Source organism: Spodoptera frugiperda, chromosome 23, assembly GCF_023101765.2.
Source record: "Spodoptera frugiperda isolate SF20-4 chromosome 23, AGI-APGP_CSIRO_Sfru_2.0, whole genome shotgun sequence".
NCBI lineage: Eukaryota > Metazoa > Arthropoda > Insecta > Lepidoptera > Noctuidae > Spodoptera > Spodoptera frugiperda.
The window spans coordinates 9,040,691-9,058,770 of NC_064234.1; the positions used below are offsets into that span (position 1 = coordinate 9,040,691).

The 18,080-nt window shown below is 37.9% G+C and overlaps 4 protein-coding genes across 4 annotated transcripts in view; 3 read left to right on the forward strand and 1 right to left on the reverse strand.

The window, feature by feature from the left end:
- The window catches only part of LOC126912150 (uncharacterized), a 140,516-nt gene that overhangs the window by 119,763 nt on the left and 2,673 nt on the right, over window positions 1-18,080 (forward strand). The gene's annotated exons all lie outside the window — the stretch shown is intronic.
- On the forward strand, window positions 10,002-11,886 carry LOC126912148 (uncharacterized). Its single transcript, XM_050702822.1, has 2 exons — window positions 10,002-10,136; window positions 10,313-11,886. The coding sequence occupies exons 1-2, from the start codon at window positions 10,074-10,076 to the stop codon at window positions 11,690-11,692; spliced, it is 1,443 nt and encodes a 480-aa protein (XP_050558779.1). The 5' UTR covers window positions 10,002-10,073; the 3' UTR covers window positions 11,693-11,886.
- Window positions 11,876-14,007, reverse strand: LOC126912149 (uncharacterized). Its single transcript, XM_050702828.1, has 3 exons — window positions 13,507-14,007; window positions 13,101-13,297; window positions 11,876-12,896 (listed from the first exon to the last, which is right to left on the reverse strand). The coding sequence occupies exons 1-3, from the start codon at window positions 13,635-13,637 to the stop codon at window positions 11,926-11,928; spliced, it is 1,299 nt and encodes a 432-aa protein (XP_050558785.1). The 5' UTR covers window positions 13,638-14,007; the 3' UTR covers window positions 11,876-11,925.
- LOC118267277 (protein Asterix) lies at window positions 16,426-17,660 on the forward strand. The gene is made up of 4 exons (XM_035581188.2): window positions 16,426-16,664; window positions 16,790-16,901; window positions 16,992-17,107; window positions 17,492-17,660. The coding sequence occupies exons 2-4, from the start codon at window positions 16,790-16,792 to the stop codon at window positions 17,588-17,590; spliced, it is 327 nt and encodes a 108-aa protein (XP_035437081.1). The 5' UTR covers window positions 16,426-16,664; the 3' UTR covers window positions 17,591-17,660.

Sequence of the window (18,080 nt, forward strand, 5' to 3'; positions counted from 1 at the left end):
ATTTATAAACTCGAGCTTATTCCATACACCATTGCACGATCTAAGAATTATCCGCAGCAATAACTGCGACATATCTAGGACGATTACACATCTTGTAAGTATCGCTCCATATCTAGGCATTCAAGAGACATTTAAAACATTAACATGGCATGCGTGTGAGCCGTCGTTTAAGAAATGTGACCTTAGGAATAAATAAGTGGTACTGCCGCCAACCAAACCAGTCAGTTAGCTTCCTAAGAACGTTTAAACGTCTGATATTACCAATAATTGAAGACATCAGATCATTAAGCCTGCCGGGGCTGGTTCTATGTTGATTACTCGTAGTTATCAAGAATTTGAGCATCGATCGACCTATTACAGAGGTACGACGACTACGGGCGCTTCTTCGTAATAACCATGATGATACCTGAAATTATATGATTTGTGAGGAATTTTGTTGAAAATGGCGAAAACATTACAGAAAAGTACAGGGGTCGTAACGACGCGGGGCGGCGCACCGGCCCTGCGGCCCCGGGGCAGCCGCTCCGCAGGCCGTATGCAAATTAAACGTAATCAAAATAATAATTTCGTATGAGCCAAGGAAAAACCGAACAGTACAAGAGAGTGGGCGAGCTCTCGCTCTAGCGCAGGCGTCGGCAGCTCGCGAGAAAGGAAAAACACCTGCCGCGCAGACCACCGTCCATCGGAAATGCAAATAGCCAGCGCCCGATTCGCTTTTATTATTTTGTATTGTTTCAACTAACGTAATTACACACGCGATAGCGACTTAATGCGCGATATTACTGTAAGTGGAGTGAAATATTTCAGTAGTGATTATATGGTTAAGCAGGGCAGTCAAAACGTGATGAAGTCCGCTATACGGACGGTATAAGTAAATTGCTTTAATGTTGCTTTCTAGTAGCAATTGTATATATGAATTATGCACACGTTGCTCAATTATGCGTCATTTAGAAGACGTTAGTGTGCCCTATTAATGATTTTAACTGTTTCGTTTGTACCGGTATGTGACGCGCACAGTTGTAGCTGTACGTATAATAACACCGCGGTAGCAATAATAACACCAACCTAGTATAATTTAATGTGGAACATTTGAGTTAAAGGTTCCATGAATTGTAAATAGTAAGCGGAAGTTTTCAATAGAAACGCGATACTCGAGTCATGGACCTCGTGATTAAATCGAGCACGTAAAGAAAATGTTTAATGGAATCCCTCATTCCTATCAAAAATAATTAAATGTCACACACATTGAATTTCTGATATTACTGAAAGTACATTCAGGTATGAAGCAAGTGACATAACTTTTTGCCATCGACCTACACGACATCACTTCTATCCCCATCATATATCTAGATGGTTTGCAGGCCGCAAGTGTGCGCTTCTCAAGAAACATTCTGCCTCACTCAGCAAAACTGTGGAATGAGCTGTCGTCGACTGTATTTCCGAATTGATGCGACCTTCAAACCTTCAAAAAAGTTAAGGTTAAAGTCACCTGTTACTCCTCTGTGTCGTAAGGATATCTATGGGCGGCGCTGATCGTATTTCCACCAGGTGTCAAGCCTGCTCGTTATGCCCCCTGTTTCATAAAAAAAAATATCAATAAAAATTTACTTGTATGCATATACATACATATATCAGTAGTAGTATTTGGAGATATAGAGGAAATTATGTACTAACCTATGCACGTATACAAACTGCGTTTAATATTATAGGTACCTATCTGTTATAGGTAAACGATTCGGTCGGTACGATTTCCTCTCACGATTCTAACGTGATAATGATGTAGGTATCCAAGGAACAAATTGCCATATACCATTTAAGGTCTATATAGCTGCAGGCTTTTTAAATCAAATGGCTTAGCTTATTAAATATAAAGGTTAAACATATACCTAGAGTTACCAGAAAATATCGATACCTAACAATCTGTTGATTACGCCTAATCACACTTTTGAAGGTTGAATGAAACAGTAGGTTTTATATGTATATGTATAATACTTCAACGTCCTAATGTACAAGAGGTTTTTAGAAGGGATTATGTGACAGAACCCGCCGCAACCACCCATATAAAATGCAGATTCTGGTAACCAGGATCTACAGTAGATATAGGAGTAGAAACCACCAGGTATACTAAAGTCTGGCGTGTCCAAGAATACACGAGATAACTAATAAGGAGAACATGGTAATTCCTAAAACTACTTAGGTACTACCAGTAAAAAACGAACTACCGTTTTTTAAACGTTGCCCTACACTATTTTCTCCTGTGTCGTGGGTGCGTTTACAAACATACAAGGTCCAATACACATAGACCTAGACCCGTAACAACAATTTGTGGATCACAAAAACATTGCTTCGTGAGGTATCGAACCCGCTCTTCCCAGCCTCTGCAAATAACCCATAAAAATATTTCTTTAAGTTAAACGGTTTTATTGTGTTTAATCAACAAGACTAAGAGTGTGTACCGAAAATAGAAAGGGGGAAAATGCCAATTACTAAAAATGTAAAATAACATAACTGGTGATAGGTAATTTATACATTTAACCCAATATCCCGAAACCCGATCAAACACTGACTACATACAAAGCCTACTACAGCATCTACCTACTTACTACTACTCGAAACATCAACAAACACAAAGCACAAGAATAGTCCGGAGCTCGGTTGTCAGAGCTACCGTTTAATTAAGGCCACGCTTGGCTAGTGATGTGCCAGTGGTTAGAGTCCGTCACGCCGCACGCCAATTGGCTACGATTAAAAATAATTTTCATTTTTGATGTCATTTCGCCCATTACTGCAATCCCTGATGCGAATAATTCGACTGTTATGAGGACCTCTATAACATTATGTGAGTACTAGCGGTACTGTAAACCGTATGTTAATTTGATGTTATTTGCGTTAGAGGTTATCATGTCATTTGCTTATTGTGTTAGGTAATTTCGTTACTCGTTTGGTTTGTAGTGTAAATGTTAGGTGAAAATCTGTGGTTGTACGATAATCGTACAAGTAATTCGATATGAGAAGATATATTCTATTTTTAATTTTTAAGCTTTATGCACGATCGTATGTCAGACGGACTTAATGTCATTGGCATTATCTATCAATCTGACCTTTGGTAGATGCCGAGAGAAGTGTAAATAGAAAGTAAATTAAAACACATACATTTTCCTGCTACTTAAATACAAGTATAATACAGTACATATATGCATTACTGGTAGCCTTCGTTATAAAATATAAAAGTAAAAAAACGACACTATTTCAATATAAGAAAAATTATAATAAATATATTTCTAATACCAAGATAGCGTTATGTTGGCTACGCCGTAGGCCCCGCGTAGCACAGTCTACGACAAACTTTATTAGATTTTTTATCCATTAAAATAATTAATAATATTTGGCTTGTTTAATTAATTGGTCCATTCATTGTTGTAAATATACTATACACATACCTTCTTGATGATTTGTAATACAACAATGAATGCCAATAATTGCACATAACCAATGTTCAAACTAGGAATCAGAAAAAGTAAAAATAGACTTTTTACTTTGTTAATTCTCCGTAAAAGCAAACAATTTGGACTGTAATATCTCGGTATTATGTATTAGTATGTTATAGAAACAACAGAAGTTCTAATTTAACTGACGAAATGTGGAAAAACATTTCTAGACCGATTTTTAACATTAGTAGTATAGAATTTTCGGCCAAAAACTTAAATGTGTCGTAATTCACAACGAAGTACTTTACTTGTAAGGCGATTATGGTAGGCATATACTATTACATATACATTAAGTACATGTACATAAGAACATATGTATGTATGTAAGTAGCACTTACGACACAAGGGCACTAGTTATTACGCAAATTACCGCAAATGACAGGCCGGTGACAATTAGATGATTTTCTTGAATGAGTACCAAGTGGTAGGTAGACTTCCCATCCTACATGCATACATACGTGCGCGTAACAGATAGATACAGAAGGCTTAGTACGAATATGTTTTACGTTAAACGAAGCTCTGATTGGTTGATTCATAGAAGCCGGCCAATGACAGCGCCGAATGCCGTCTCCTTTTGATTCAAACATCGACACAAACATACTAAGCACTCAGGATTTATGTATAGAAGCTGGTAATGTTTCTTTGGATTAGTTCATAATAAGTAGCTGACAAGGTTTCAGTTTAAAACTTGAAAAAAACGATAGTAGTCTAAATAAGATTTAAAGCAAATATGCTCCCCTTTTTTTAAATGTTTTATGATGGGTCCTTCAATGTGCCTAGCTTTTTTGGGTTAAAAATCTAGGGAGTGTAAGTTTTTCACCTCACTAAAACCACCCCGGTGGCCACCCTCAGCAACTGTAAACCCCAACAGCGCAACGTCAATCACGGCACATCGCTACATACAAGCTGTGTAATATGAGATTAGTATGAATAAAGTTTTACTATAGACGAAACTTTTACTACTCATAATCCGTAATCGTTTTGATACTGGTACTATATATATAGAAGATGCTCTGTTTAGGGTCGGTTCATATCTGACGTATATCGAGCGTATCATCGATCATTGGCCGAGGGTTTTTCTATACATTTATCTTTTCTGGCGTTACGTGACCGATACGCAACGCATGTTCTGTCAGATATGAACCGAGCCCTAATCTTTTGTTCCAAACATAAAAAAATATTTACCAAACATTTAAAATAAGTACCTAAGACTACAATGTAAACCGCACTTGTAGGTATACAGCTTAGGTAGTTGCGCCGACGATAGGCCGGAATCCTCATTACCATACACGCTAATACCGAAACGATTCGAGTTCACGCTTTTACCGGCAGTCGGCATAACCGACGGTTGGCGGCGGCAGTGCGTTAGATGTGCGCAATTTGCCTCCATTTGCCGTAATGACAGGCCGCGTCTATGCTCATGGATGCTGCATAATGAGCCGATCCCACCGATTGATCTGCTGTCTATGCCTACCTATAACTAGGCGTACCTCGTAGGTAGCCTGCCAGGAACGAATGGTCTGCCATTACGGTGATGTAATTAGAAGTGATTGGTGCGATTTACTCAGATATCTGAGGTTGTAGGTAAATACGTAGCCGAGTTGTGCTGGTTCAAAATGGAGTGGTACTGTTTTAAGGAGGTTTGAAATGGTTTTCTAGGAAGTTCCTGTGCTTAGATTTGAAATACAGAAAGAGGGAATTGATTATCGAAAGGAGAAAAAAGTATTTATCTTGACCGGCAATGGAAAGTACTCAGCTACCTAATTGACTCTGCCGAAGAATACCATATGTAGCTATGTTACGCATACAGAAACCGAAGTTTAGTATAGTTTATTTTTCGCGCGCGTCTATAGTCTGCACGCCGACGCGCGTCGCCGGGGCGAAACTCCGCTGCTGCGCCAGATTAGTGCGTGGCGGGACGAGCTCCGGCGCGATCTCATGGCGGAATGGCAGCAACGACTGTCGCAACCGAGGGCTGGGCTCGCTGTCATTGCAGCGGTAAGTCCCCTCTTTGAGGAATGGCTAGAGAGGCGCCATGGCGTCCTCACCTACCGCCTGACGCAGGTGCTTACCGGACATGGGAGTTTCGGTAGGTTCCTGTTTTTGATTGGGCGGGAGGAAACGCCCGGGTGTCATCACTGCGAAGACCGCCCGGAGGACACGGTGGAACACACGGTTGCGGTCTGCCCTGCGTGGGCTGAACACCGCCGTGCCCTCAGGGAAGTGATCGGCGACGGCGACCTCTCGCGCCCGGCTTTGGTTCAGGCCATGGTGCGGAGCGAGGGGGACTGGGATGCCGTCTCCTCCTTCTGCGAAGCAGTCATGCTAGTTAAGGAGGAGGCGGGACGCGTGAGGGAACGAACTTCCTCACGCCCCAGCCGACGCGAAAGACACTCCGGGCGTCGGGGATCGCGTGACGATCTCCGGCCACCGTAAGTGCGGGTCTGCGGACGGCGAGCAAGGGTAGCTCGCCGCCCGACCAGAACCAGACCCGTGCGTGCGGCGCGTTGCGTTCCGCGCGCGCCTCAAAGAGCCATCAGACCACCACAGATGGGGCCCAGTAGGGCTGATGCTTAATCCGGAGCTGCGGACTACCTAGCGGGTTTACCGGGGCTCCGGCTCGACAAGCAGGAGTAGGAACGGGGTGGTTTTTAGTCAGTAAGAGTCTGACACTCCCTCTCGCTTTGCCCTGGCGAGAGAAGTCATTGGATGATTTTCCCCCTGAAAAAAAAAAAAAAAAAAAAAAAAAAGTATAGTTTATTTTGCAAACATATGTTCTTAGTTATAATCTCAAAAGAGGATACAAAACAATAACACTGGTTAGCTGAAGATAGCGTGTCATCATATATCAATACCGAACTAATAAAAACCAATACATGTTTAATTCTAACAAAGGGTTGTTTGACCAAAACGGTTGGGTATTGGGAGCGGTGGAGGGTGCAGTGGTGGAACGAATGCGTTATAAAAGCATATGTTTTGAGCCCTAGTACACACCTTATCATTTACCGCATTACGTGCGCAATGATTATAGTAATCTGCTCATGAGGCCACAATAGCGCTGCACTCGCTCGCCCTGCCACCACATGCGATATCACGTAAACAGGATGATTCTAAATAGCCATGAATTATTCTGATTGTTGAATTTGAAATGAATAATAGATAAATTATATGATGTATATATCTGCTGTATGTTTGGTCCCTGCTTCTATAAGAAATTATTGTCAGGTTTAGATGTTTTAGGTATCTAGATGAATTCAATACCTATCATTTCAGGAACGATGAAAAAATCACTTATGATTCTAATCTTTAGAAGCAGTTTTTAGTGAAGTTGGAGATGACTCTAGACAAGTTAAACGATCAGTCAAACGTGATCTTAATGGGGATGAATTTAATATACGTAGAGTCATAGACTTTTCATCAATTATGTATGGCAGCATAATTTCCTTCTCAATGTAATGAACATCCAACTTCAAAACGTCGAAAAAGAAACACCATGTAAGTTCAACAATTGTTTAAATTTAATAGAAAATATGACCCTTTCACTGTTCCACATAATTAAGGAGTGCGCGACAGGACAAAAGCGCCGATCGCTACATAGTAGTTATTACCTTACATTCGTCGGAATCGGTTGACAATGGTGCTCCCCGGTACCCTTTCTTCAGCAATTTGGAGCGCAGCGGTCTCCGGAAGTTAGACGTGCACCCTGGAATAAGGGATCCTTAGGCACTCCAGGACTCATATTGTTGTGCTTAGGACTCCGCCCCGCAAGAATTTTGACGCGACACGTCAGCACGTGACACGTTTGTTCCTCAATAAGTAGGTGACGCATTGTTGCCATTGTGAGAAGGTAAAGGGGGATTTCAAGAAATGCCGTTACTGTTGAACGAAATTGCTGGGTATATTTTGCTAAGACGTTTATTGAGAATTTAAATATGGGCATGGGTAACCTACTAGGCAGCTATTTACCTTTACTATGTTTTAGATTTCATGTAATGTAATAGGTATGTAGTACTTAGGTAAGTGTGGAACTTAGGTATTTCATATTTACATTTATTAAAATAGGTAATGTAATTTACATAGCTTAAAACAACGCGTGCCTTTTTGGACAAGCCCGCCACAACCTCCCAACAGCGCTACAACTCCTGTAAGCCAGGATCAACAGTAGATACAACTATGAAAACACCGGAACACTGAAGAAAGAACAAACATTATTAGAGGAGAAGAAAAACAGCACGTGCCTAATGTAGGCACTGTACGTATGAATTTATCACCTTTTCAACTAACTTAACCCACAATAGCATCTATTTAATTAATTACCTGTCCTCACCTACTCACCACCATCTTGACGGCACAAATAGCCAAAACCAGATCATCACCTATCAATAAAAGCCAATTATCTCGTTGGGTTCAGATGACCTTGTATCCATGAACTTGCAACCATTGATTACCGAATTACCGGCTCCTCTCGCCTATACTTACCGCGGCGATTTAAATAATAAATATCTTATCTAAATAACACCCAACCATTGTTTTGCCCTCAACGATCATACGTAATGACGTATATTAACTCGCATCACTAATAAAATTAGGCTGGCCGCGTAATTTGACTTAATTTTGCCAGAATCAAGTCTGAATCAGACCTTTATTTATACAAATTGTATTTTTCAGAATTAAGAGCTAATTGGGAAACTTATTGTGAGTCAACGTTTTTAGTAGTAAAATTTTTGTTTTAATAAATCGTGAGGGGATGCCTTTGTTCAACAGTGGACGTCTTCTGACTGATGATAATGATGACGAAATCGTGATCAATATTTGCATAAGCTTAGAGGGAAATTATTATTTTTCTTAGCGGGGGGAATTAATTAGGTACTTTTAACATAATTGTTTGCATTAAACGATGAGGTAAATTATAAGCAGCCAATAGATGGTAAGGCATCATAAAGAGTAAAAAGGTAAATATTAGTATATTTCTGATAAAGTGAATAATTAGACGAAGAGGGAGAAAGATAAAGAAGAGAAAACTGAAAATTAACAATGAGGATCAGGAAGGCTATTCCGTAACTTTCAAGTCGAAAGAGAATAGTCTAGCTGTTCATGTTTGGTTGCTGATACGACTTCCAAGTTATAGATCTGTGGTTCAACAGTTACCAGTCTATTAAGAAGAATAAACTTAGGTAAGTTTATTTTAACAAACTATATTTTATGGGATTGAAGTAGCACACGAACAAATCATCTGATGGCATGTAAGCGACAGCACCATTTACGAACATCGACAATACCGGAGTTACAAATTCGTTGCCCGGCTTTTTAGGGGTTTTGGGTATCCGGGGTATCTAGTAACACCCACACGTGGTGATACACAATGCCAACGTTATTTCACGGTGTTTTTTTTAAGTAGGTAATATTAAGGTTCATTCGCACCGAACGATGGTTGTAGCTATGTTCAAAAATAATTGTAATTTTACTTTTGTTAAACTCCTTGGACTGCCCAGATACTTTTCACCGAAGGTTTTACACTTTGGACTTTAGGATGCATCAAGCACCATGCAATATAATAATGAAAATCCTTATAACATTCACACATAGATAGGTACCTACCTAATATTTAGTAGGTACCTTTTTTATGACGGGGAAAACCTTTAAAAGGCGCCTAGCTTTTTGGGGACACAAGGCTAGGGAGTATGGGATTTTTACCTCACTAAAACCACCCCGGTGGCCACCCTCAACACCCGTAAAGGGCACCGGGTCCTCTTAATAGACCTGCTCCGGAGTCCCACTAATATTTAGTACCTAGGTACCTACAGCAATTCCTAATATAGAGCGATGAGCTAAGTAACATCTCCATCAGCATTGGAGTTAATGATGATTGTATGAGCGATGTTCACAGAGAGACCAATAATTAATCCGCCATATTACTTAATTGTCCCCGCCCCTCCCGTGCCCCCTCGCCCCTCGCTCGCCACGCTCCACTCACCCCCGTAATTGTACTAAAGTATTTCCGTTACCATAAATAGATAGAATTTTTGCAATAATTAGTTCTAAGTGTCAGCTACTGGGTGGATCAAGCTAGTTGGTAGTGCTTATTACTCGTAGCTTTAATTTACGTACCTGTCTCATCGATCAAGTACCTAATTGCAAGCGTAACGTAGCTTCTGAACAAGGTTTCAGGTCTTATGGGGTTTTGATTTTCGAATTCCTTTTACTAATAGGGAATATGCAGACATTTTTTTTATTTTTTAAATTCAATTTTCACTTCATTTTGATGTAAAAAAAATAAACCATAGCTGTAAGAGTAGTAATTACTTTTTTATAAAATTTTAAAAATAGTGGTTTAATTTGACGAGTTCAAACGCTCCTATTTCTCGCGCGCTTGAGGCGTGACGTCATAGGGCACACCTGTCATTGTATTGTTTACATTGAGAGTTTGATAGATAACAACACGCGTAATAATCATGGAAGAAGAAAAAAGCCTTTTTATAGATATTGCATGGTACCAATGTGTCCTAACAATATAAAAAGTACACCAGATAAAGTTTTTTTGCTGTTCCGAGAGATCCAAACATACGTAAACAATGGTGTGAGGTTATGCGAAGAGAATATAATGTATCTTCAATATCGCGTTTACATTGTTGTGAAGATCATTTTAATGTAAGTATTATATTTGGCCAAATAACATCTTGTAGTGTTCTAGAAATCTTCTTGTTACGAACTTAAATAAAGTTCTGTAACCTTATTTACGAATGTCATAACATGTTAGAAGATTCTTCATCTGAGCTATTTCTACTTATCCTAAGATGCTTCACCAAGTGTTGTGTTTATTTCAGATCAAAGAAGATACAGTAAATTATATTAAATACAAGCTCATGAAGGAACAAGGCGAAAAAGTTAAATTATTCCTAAATAAAGGAGTTATGCCTCATAAATTTCAATGCCAAAAACGAAATGCTCCAGCACCACAGGAGAGAATGTATGATTCTAAGAAGAAAAGATTATCACTAATAAATGAATCTCTCCCCGAACCTGAAGTCAACAGTGAAAATGTTTTAGAACGTGAAACTTCACAAACAAGTTATTGTGATGCCGGACCAAGTACTTCCTATATTCAAGGCTGTGAAAATGATCCAGAGAGGCCTAGTACCTCTGTTATGGATGTGTCTGTAATAGAGGCCAGTACATCCCATGTTGAAGTCTCTACTAATACAGAAAACTTACTTAGTGACAAGTGTGTGCAAATAAATAAGAGACCAAACTTCAGAAGTAAAAGTGTTCAAGTTAATTTAACAACAAAGAAGACTAATGTAGCTTTATCTCCTGTTCCCCTTCCATCACAAAATATTGGAACTTCACCAATAAAACCTGCAACAGCTGCGGTAAAAAGAAAATTATTTCCTACTAAGTCAGATACAACATCTATTTCTTCCATTTCTTCACAGATATCTCATGATTATGAACCCTGTAGCTCATCTGACTTAAGTTATTGTGTGCAAGATGAATCAGCAGATTCAGATGATGAAAAACATTTTAAAAATGTAATGCGCAGTAGTATGTTAAGTGCCATAGATAGAGAACCCAAAATGTTACTAGGATTACCTAAACAGTCATATCATTTAATAAAACTATTAAGTGAAAACATTCCACTTCCAACTGTAGACATATTAATAACTCTTAAGAAATTGAAGTTAAATGAATCATTTGGCATACTTGCTTTACATTTTGGCTACTCACAGAGCACTATCAGTAGAATATTCAATAAAAGTTTACCTTTAATCGCATCAAAAATGAAAGACTTGATTGTGTGGCCAACACCAACAGAGGTATATAAAAATTTACCTATATCATTCAGAGCGAGGTATTCAAATGTTATATCTATTATTGATTGCTTTGAAATCCAGATTGAAAAACCTTCCGATCCAGTCCACCAATCACTTACTTGGTCACAGTACAAAAAATGTAATACATTGAAGTATTTAATTTCATGTACACCAGATGGGTTGATTAATTTTATATCCGATGGATATGGTGGAAGAGCTACAGATGTCATGATAGTGCAAGACTGTGGCTACTTAGACTGTTTACCTCCAAAAAAGCAGTTATGGCTGACAGAGGGTTCAAAGACTTATCACATTTACTGGGAGCCAGAGACTGTACTCTCGTCCGGCCACCTTCTGTTTCACAATCCAACCCAAGCACCAAAGATGAAGTAAAGCAGTCAAAACGAATAGCAGCTTTGAGAATTCATGTTGAACGTGTAATAAATAGATTAAGAGAGTTTCATATGTTACTGCCTCATGCTTGTGTAGACTATAATTTAATACCTGTCATTGATGATGCAATAACATTGGCATGTGGTTTGGTCAATATTCAGGATGTTTTAATAAAAAAATGAATTAAGAATGCATTAATTGTTTTATTTCAGATAAAGTAAAAGTACATGTTTTTAAAATTTACCTATTTTTGGGAAAATGGCTTGATGCCAAAACAGTGTGCATTTTTCTATTATCGTTTCACACAGTTGTTTTTTATATTCCACCTCTATTATATTAACTTTCTTAGAGGTTTCAAAATTGTTATCAGCAACACAAAAAAGACCCTTACTTTTATTTCCAAAATGCATCTGAAGATGTGCCATATATTTTGGAGCCACTTCACTATTGCTGTCAATATAACGGCTCAACGCTTTTTCTGATAATGGGCATTTAATTTCTATGCTGTACATAGTACTTTCCCCATCTGGAGAAGCCCCCATTATAGGATGAGCCGCATTTAATTTTAAGCCACACTTATTTATTTTTATTTCTTTAATTTTCTCTACTTCTTTTAATACTTGACTTTCTAAAAATCGCCCCCTTTTCAAAGCTTCTGTATCCTTCAGTTTGGTTGCTCCCAATATGTTCTCCGTTAAGGAACCATCCAGAACTTTACAATGTGCAGCCTCATATGCCTTAGAAGCTGTGATTCTTCCATATCTTAGTTCATGCCATAATGGACAGTCATTTTGATCTTTAGTTATCAATTCGGCTTGTTCGCATGCTTCTGTACTCATCACCAGTTTGCAATATTCAAGAAACTCAACAGGGTTTGTAGTCTTGCTTGCAAGAATTAAATGGTGGATCGACAGTCTCTCTGCATTGTTTGGAGATTGATAAAATTTCATCAGATGATTATTTGTATCACCAACACTCACACAATTATTTTTTACCACTGTTAAAAAATTGCCAGTGCTTGAGGAATTTGATGCGGGATTCACTTTAGGTGCTTTGCAAATATCTTTTGCTTTAATAAACTTCAAGCTAGTACCAACTGAAGAAAGCTTGGATTTTTTCCAATAACACTCAATGCTTGTACTTGGAGGATCTTCACTACGTCGGTGAAGCCATGCTAAAAATGCAATAGCATGTTTACATCCTCCTAAAACAAAAGAATAAAATTATTTTTCTTACACAATAATATCACTCTGGTAGTAATGGTTAACCTAATGCTGCTATAAGTTCTTGACTTCATAATAATTTGACAATCTTTATGGTTACACATGACCTATGACTGTCAAGAGTTTTACTTAGATAACAAGTATATCATCAGCCACAAACACAAAGTAAGTAAAAGAGATTGTACCTAAGTGTGCTGCGCAATCCAGACATTCCACAGAAATTACAGTTTCTTCAGCTTCATCACATACAGCTTGTACTGCGTATGACTTCTGACGAACATTGTGCTCTGGTGTGATGCGAGCTTTCACTACACATAAGTTCCCCTCTCGTTTAATTTGTACATATCCTACAGCTGAATCGCCGTATGATTCTCGTTGAGATCTGTAATAAACAATAATCTAGGTTAACTTACTTACCTACTCTCATAAAAACATGCGATTGATCGTATAATCTAATTCATACGTGTTTTAATAAAGTATAATGAATGTAAACAACATTTGAGGTTATATTTAGGGAAATAATGAAATAAGTGCACGTATGCATAAAAACAGATTTACTAGCATAAAAATGCCATGTTTGACAATAATTACCTTGCAGCTTTTACTCCTTTAACCTCAGCAGATGTAAAATCTGGGTTTGACGCAAAATATGTGGTCATCATAAATGCATCTATTTTTGGAAGATTATCCGACTGTGCTTTCACAAAACCGTTGTCCGTCATTGCTATTGATGACGCTTAATATTTCTTGATATTTATATTTTAGAAAACTAAGCTAGTATAGCAATACAACCAATTTTTCTCTCAAAGTTCTCAAACACAAGCTGTACCTCTACCATGAGTTGACACTTTGACAGACAGTTGAGTTGATACACGTGACTGACTGACAGGACGATAATGTGCCCTATGACGTCACGAGGCGTTTTACAAATTTGAATTACGCGCGTAAATTTTTCACTTTTTGATTTATGTTTTAAATAATTAAATGCATATTAAATCAGGAAATAACGAATTGAGTGTAATACTACGACCTTAAAAGCTTAGGGAAAAAAAAATCAGGCCATTTTATTTTTTATGCATATTCCCTATTGCTCACAAAGTCAAGTCATACATCAGATAATTGCTCGAAGATTCCCAAAAAGTTGTGCCCGTTGTATGATATGACACGGGACTTATAATGACCAGCAAAAAGGTTCAATGACTATTACCTATTTATTTACATTTACCTAATTGTGTTATCGGTTAGGTTATAGGTGCTAGTTCAACTTAATAGTTGCCTATGTTATCTGAGTGCCTTCTCTGAATCGGTGTTTTCTGAATGCGATTTTTTAGCAATAACAGAATGCCAAAACAAGACTGCATTTCAGATTCGAAAATAATGTCTATGACAAAACGGATAGGGAGACGTAAATTTGGAAATAGACGAGGGTCTGTCCAAAATATGATTTTTCTTTATGTACTTAGATGGCGATTAAGAGTACACTTACAGGGAGTTATGGCTGTTGATATTATTATCGACACTTTAAGATTTATATAAGAAAAATATTGTGAATTAAAGGTTAATTGTAGATTTCTGATTAGGTAATTCTGATCAAACTTGTACCTATAGCGTAGCGTTCATTTTCATTTAAAAAACATACATATACCTACTTAGATTATGCTACCGAGACTAATAAAATAAGGTAGGTTCCTAGGTACCTACTTACTTACTGAAGTTTTTTCTACATGCCTACTTAATGTAAACAAATTAAAAACTACGACTGGTTAGGTATTAAAATGTAATGTCCAGTACCTAGGCGGGCATATTATTTTAGATTTCACATGTAAATGGCCGGACGAGGCGTGCAGCGTGCGTGCCGCGGGCGGTGGGCGTGCGCCGGTCTTTTGACCAATCGCAAACCAGTAACAAACATACCGAATATTTTACCTTTTTTCAACGGCCAGTTACATTAATTGCTCATTTACATATTTTGACCATTACACGAAAAATACATTGGGTATGTAGGTGTATACTCACCTACCTATAGGTCAGGATAAGGTATTTTAGCGGGTTACCTACCTATATGTAGGTATGTACTCTATCTACTTAGATACCTACCCATCTACAAGTAAATAAGAGTGATTAAGTACTTGTAGGTATCTTTGTGACAAAACAATCGAATTGCCCAGACAATATGTTTTGTGGCATATCTAAAACATCAATAATTGTTTTTTTATTCAGCTCAACGTCGGTGTTGTATTTTTTCATCCGACATATATACTTAAACTTTACTGATGTAGGTACCTATAAACTGCGTGTTTGGCGCAGTGCAGTGGCTGAATGCCTGTTGGCTGGGCAGTGTAACGCGGATTCAATTCTCTCACCAAAGTTCACTTTGTGTGATCCAAAAATTATTGTTCGAGTGGATGTTACATGTCATGTACACCTTTGTACACAGGAGAAAATAGAAAATACTAATATCGAAAATACTGACGTCTTATACATACGTAGTGGCGGAGGATACTAGGTACCTACATAATACCTATATTATGAAACGTGTGTTTCAAAATTTTAGTAAGTTCTATTTTCAACGCTTTTACCTAAAACCTTCGTTTTTTTTTTTGATGAAGGAAAATCATCCAATCTTCACTTTAGACTTCTCCCGCCTAGAGTGAGGCGAGAGGAAGTGTCAAACTCTTACTGACTAGAATCCACCTTGTTCCTGCTACTCCTCTTCCAGCCGGAGCCCCTACTAATAAAGAGTTGAGTAAAAGGAAAACGGCAATTGCTGCTTTTTACACATCATCGCTGATTGTGATAATGACGATTACGATTATGATCATGCACGACGTGCACTGCTGAACATAGGACTCCCTCAATGACGTCCAGGTCAACCGGTTGGATACAACCTGCATGGCTGCATTCAGCTGCTCTCTGTAATCGTAATTAGGTCGCCTGTCATTGCCCTCTTTTTAGTGAACCTCCTAAGCTGTACTTGCCTGTACGTGGCCTGCACTTGAGAACCGATTTGCCCCATGAGCCATATGAGTCATGCATAGAGCGTCCCCAAACAACACTGATAAATTTTTTACTTTCTGATAACCTTAGACGTTTAGTTTATAGTTTCAGGAGGTAAATACCTGTTTCGGATTCATGAGGAGCACAAACTGGGGCCCTGTCTAGATAATGCCCGACTTTGAGCTGTGGATGATCTAATGTGTTATCGGGGAAGTTTTTAGTCAGTAGGAGTCTAAGACACTTCCTCCCGCTTCATCCAAGGCGGGAGAAAACATAGAATGATATTCCCCCTAAAAAAACCCCGGTAGATGACGATGCGATGGTGCTTCACAAATAAAAAAATTACATTAAACAACGTGATCCTGCAAAATAAATATTTTTGACCAAAAGCTAACCAAATCAAACCAAGAGTAACTTGTATAATGCTAATTCACTAGAACTCAAGTCAAAAGTAAGTGTTACTATTGTCTATGCCAAAGAATGACATTTTAGACATGTGACAAATGACGTGACGTTTTATTATCAATCTGTCACTTCATGATTGAGGAATATTGCTGATTTGCTGCTCGTTTTGGGCAGTAATTTAATTTATAATAACAAATTGGATCATAATATCTTATTGATATTTTTTCACAAGTTTCTATAATACCAGTGTTCCGAATAAGTTATCACAGGAAACTGTGATTCTTATTGGTTGGAAGAAAAGTAAACAAGTTTCAATTATTTGTGGGCCCGTAATAAAACCCCAAAAGGTCAGTAAAAAACTAAGCTACATCATCTAAATAACCACCTATCATCGAATATTATTGTCACTACATCTCTTTACGTTACATTCTCAGTCTAATAAGATAACCTTGGTAAACTATTTATTCCACAGATGCAACTAACATCAGACCCAAGGCGTGCTGATAGGGAACGTCGGTTCAAACCACCTCCACCGACTTCTGCCCCAGCTGAAGATCTCACCACAGATTATATGAACATTCTAGGTATTTATTTACTCAAATACTTAGTTATCTTGATACACCATGACCTACTTTCGAGTCTTTTGATACTAAAATAGTCTCTACTGTTTCCAGGTATGGTGTTCTCTATGTGTGGTCTTATGATGCGTCTTAAATGGTGTGCTTGGACTGCTGTATTCTGTTCTAGTATTAGTTTTGCTAATTCTAGAGTTTCTGATGATACCAAACAGGTATGTATACTAGTAAAGTACCTACATGTATATTTTATTGAACATTTTTCCCTGTATAAAGTATCTAATTGAAACAGTCTAAAGCAAAAACACATAATTATATAAGCTATTCAAATTACTTTTAAAAGAAACATTAACACTGGAACCAATGCGCATCTCATCAATATTAATTTGCATACATTTCATTGTACTATTAACGTAATTATCTTTTCAACCAAGTAACACATTTACAGAAGTAGTTACCTCTACAATAGTAAGTTTCTTAAATCCCTGGAGTATCCCTCACCTGTTGCTATATAAGATACTACAGAAAAAGGTACATTAGGTTCAATTCTTTTCATTAAAAAACATTGGTGTTAATTTTTTTTAATTGTTTTATTTCAGATTGTGAGCTCCTTCATGTTGTCGATATCTGCAGTTGTTATGTCTTACCTACAAAATCCTGCTCCAATGTCACCTCCATGGGCCGCTCTTACAACATAGTAAATGTGTTATTTTCTCAAATCATTTATAATTTATTAAATAAAGATATTACATGTTACATTTCTTCTCATTATATTGTTTTATTGGATTACTTATAGTAATAGAATATTGTGTTTTAAAGTTAGTTATCTGATTTACAATATTTATATAGGCAATGTTTGAATAAATTTTATGATTTGATCCTTATCAAAAAACATCCTATTGATGAAACAGTTAATAAAACCCATCTTAGCCACACTAGCATCAATTCTGATGGAATAGCATGGTATGAGTGATTGACCAGTGGTCAGGTGAAAGACCAATGATTTGAAGTTCCTTGCGTATTACGGAGATGATTACTAGAACTAACTCCACGTCACACTACAAGTAATGACTATTTGAACCCTATAAAACCATTAGCATTTCTTGCCCAATGAGGGAAATCGAACCCACGACACGTTGCACTACAGCCTGTCACCGAATCACTGTGCTAACCATGCAGTCTACGGAA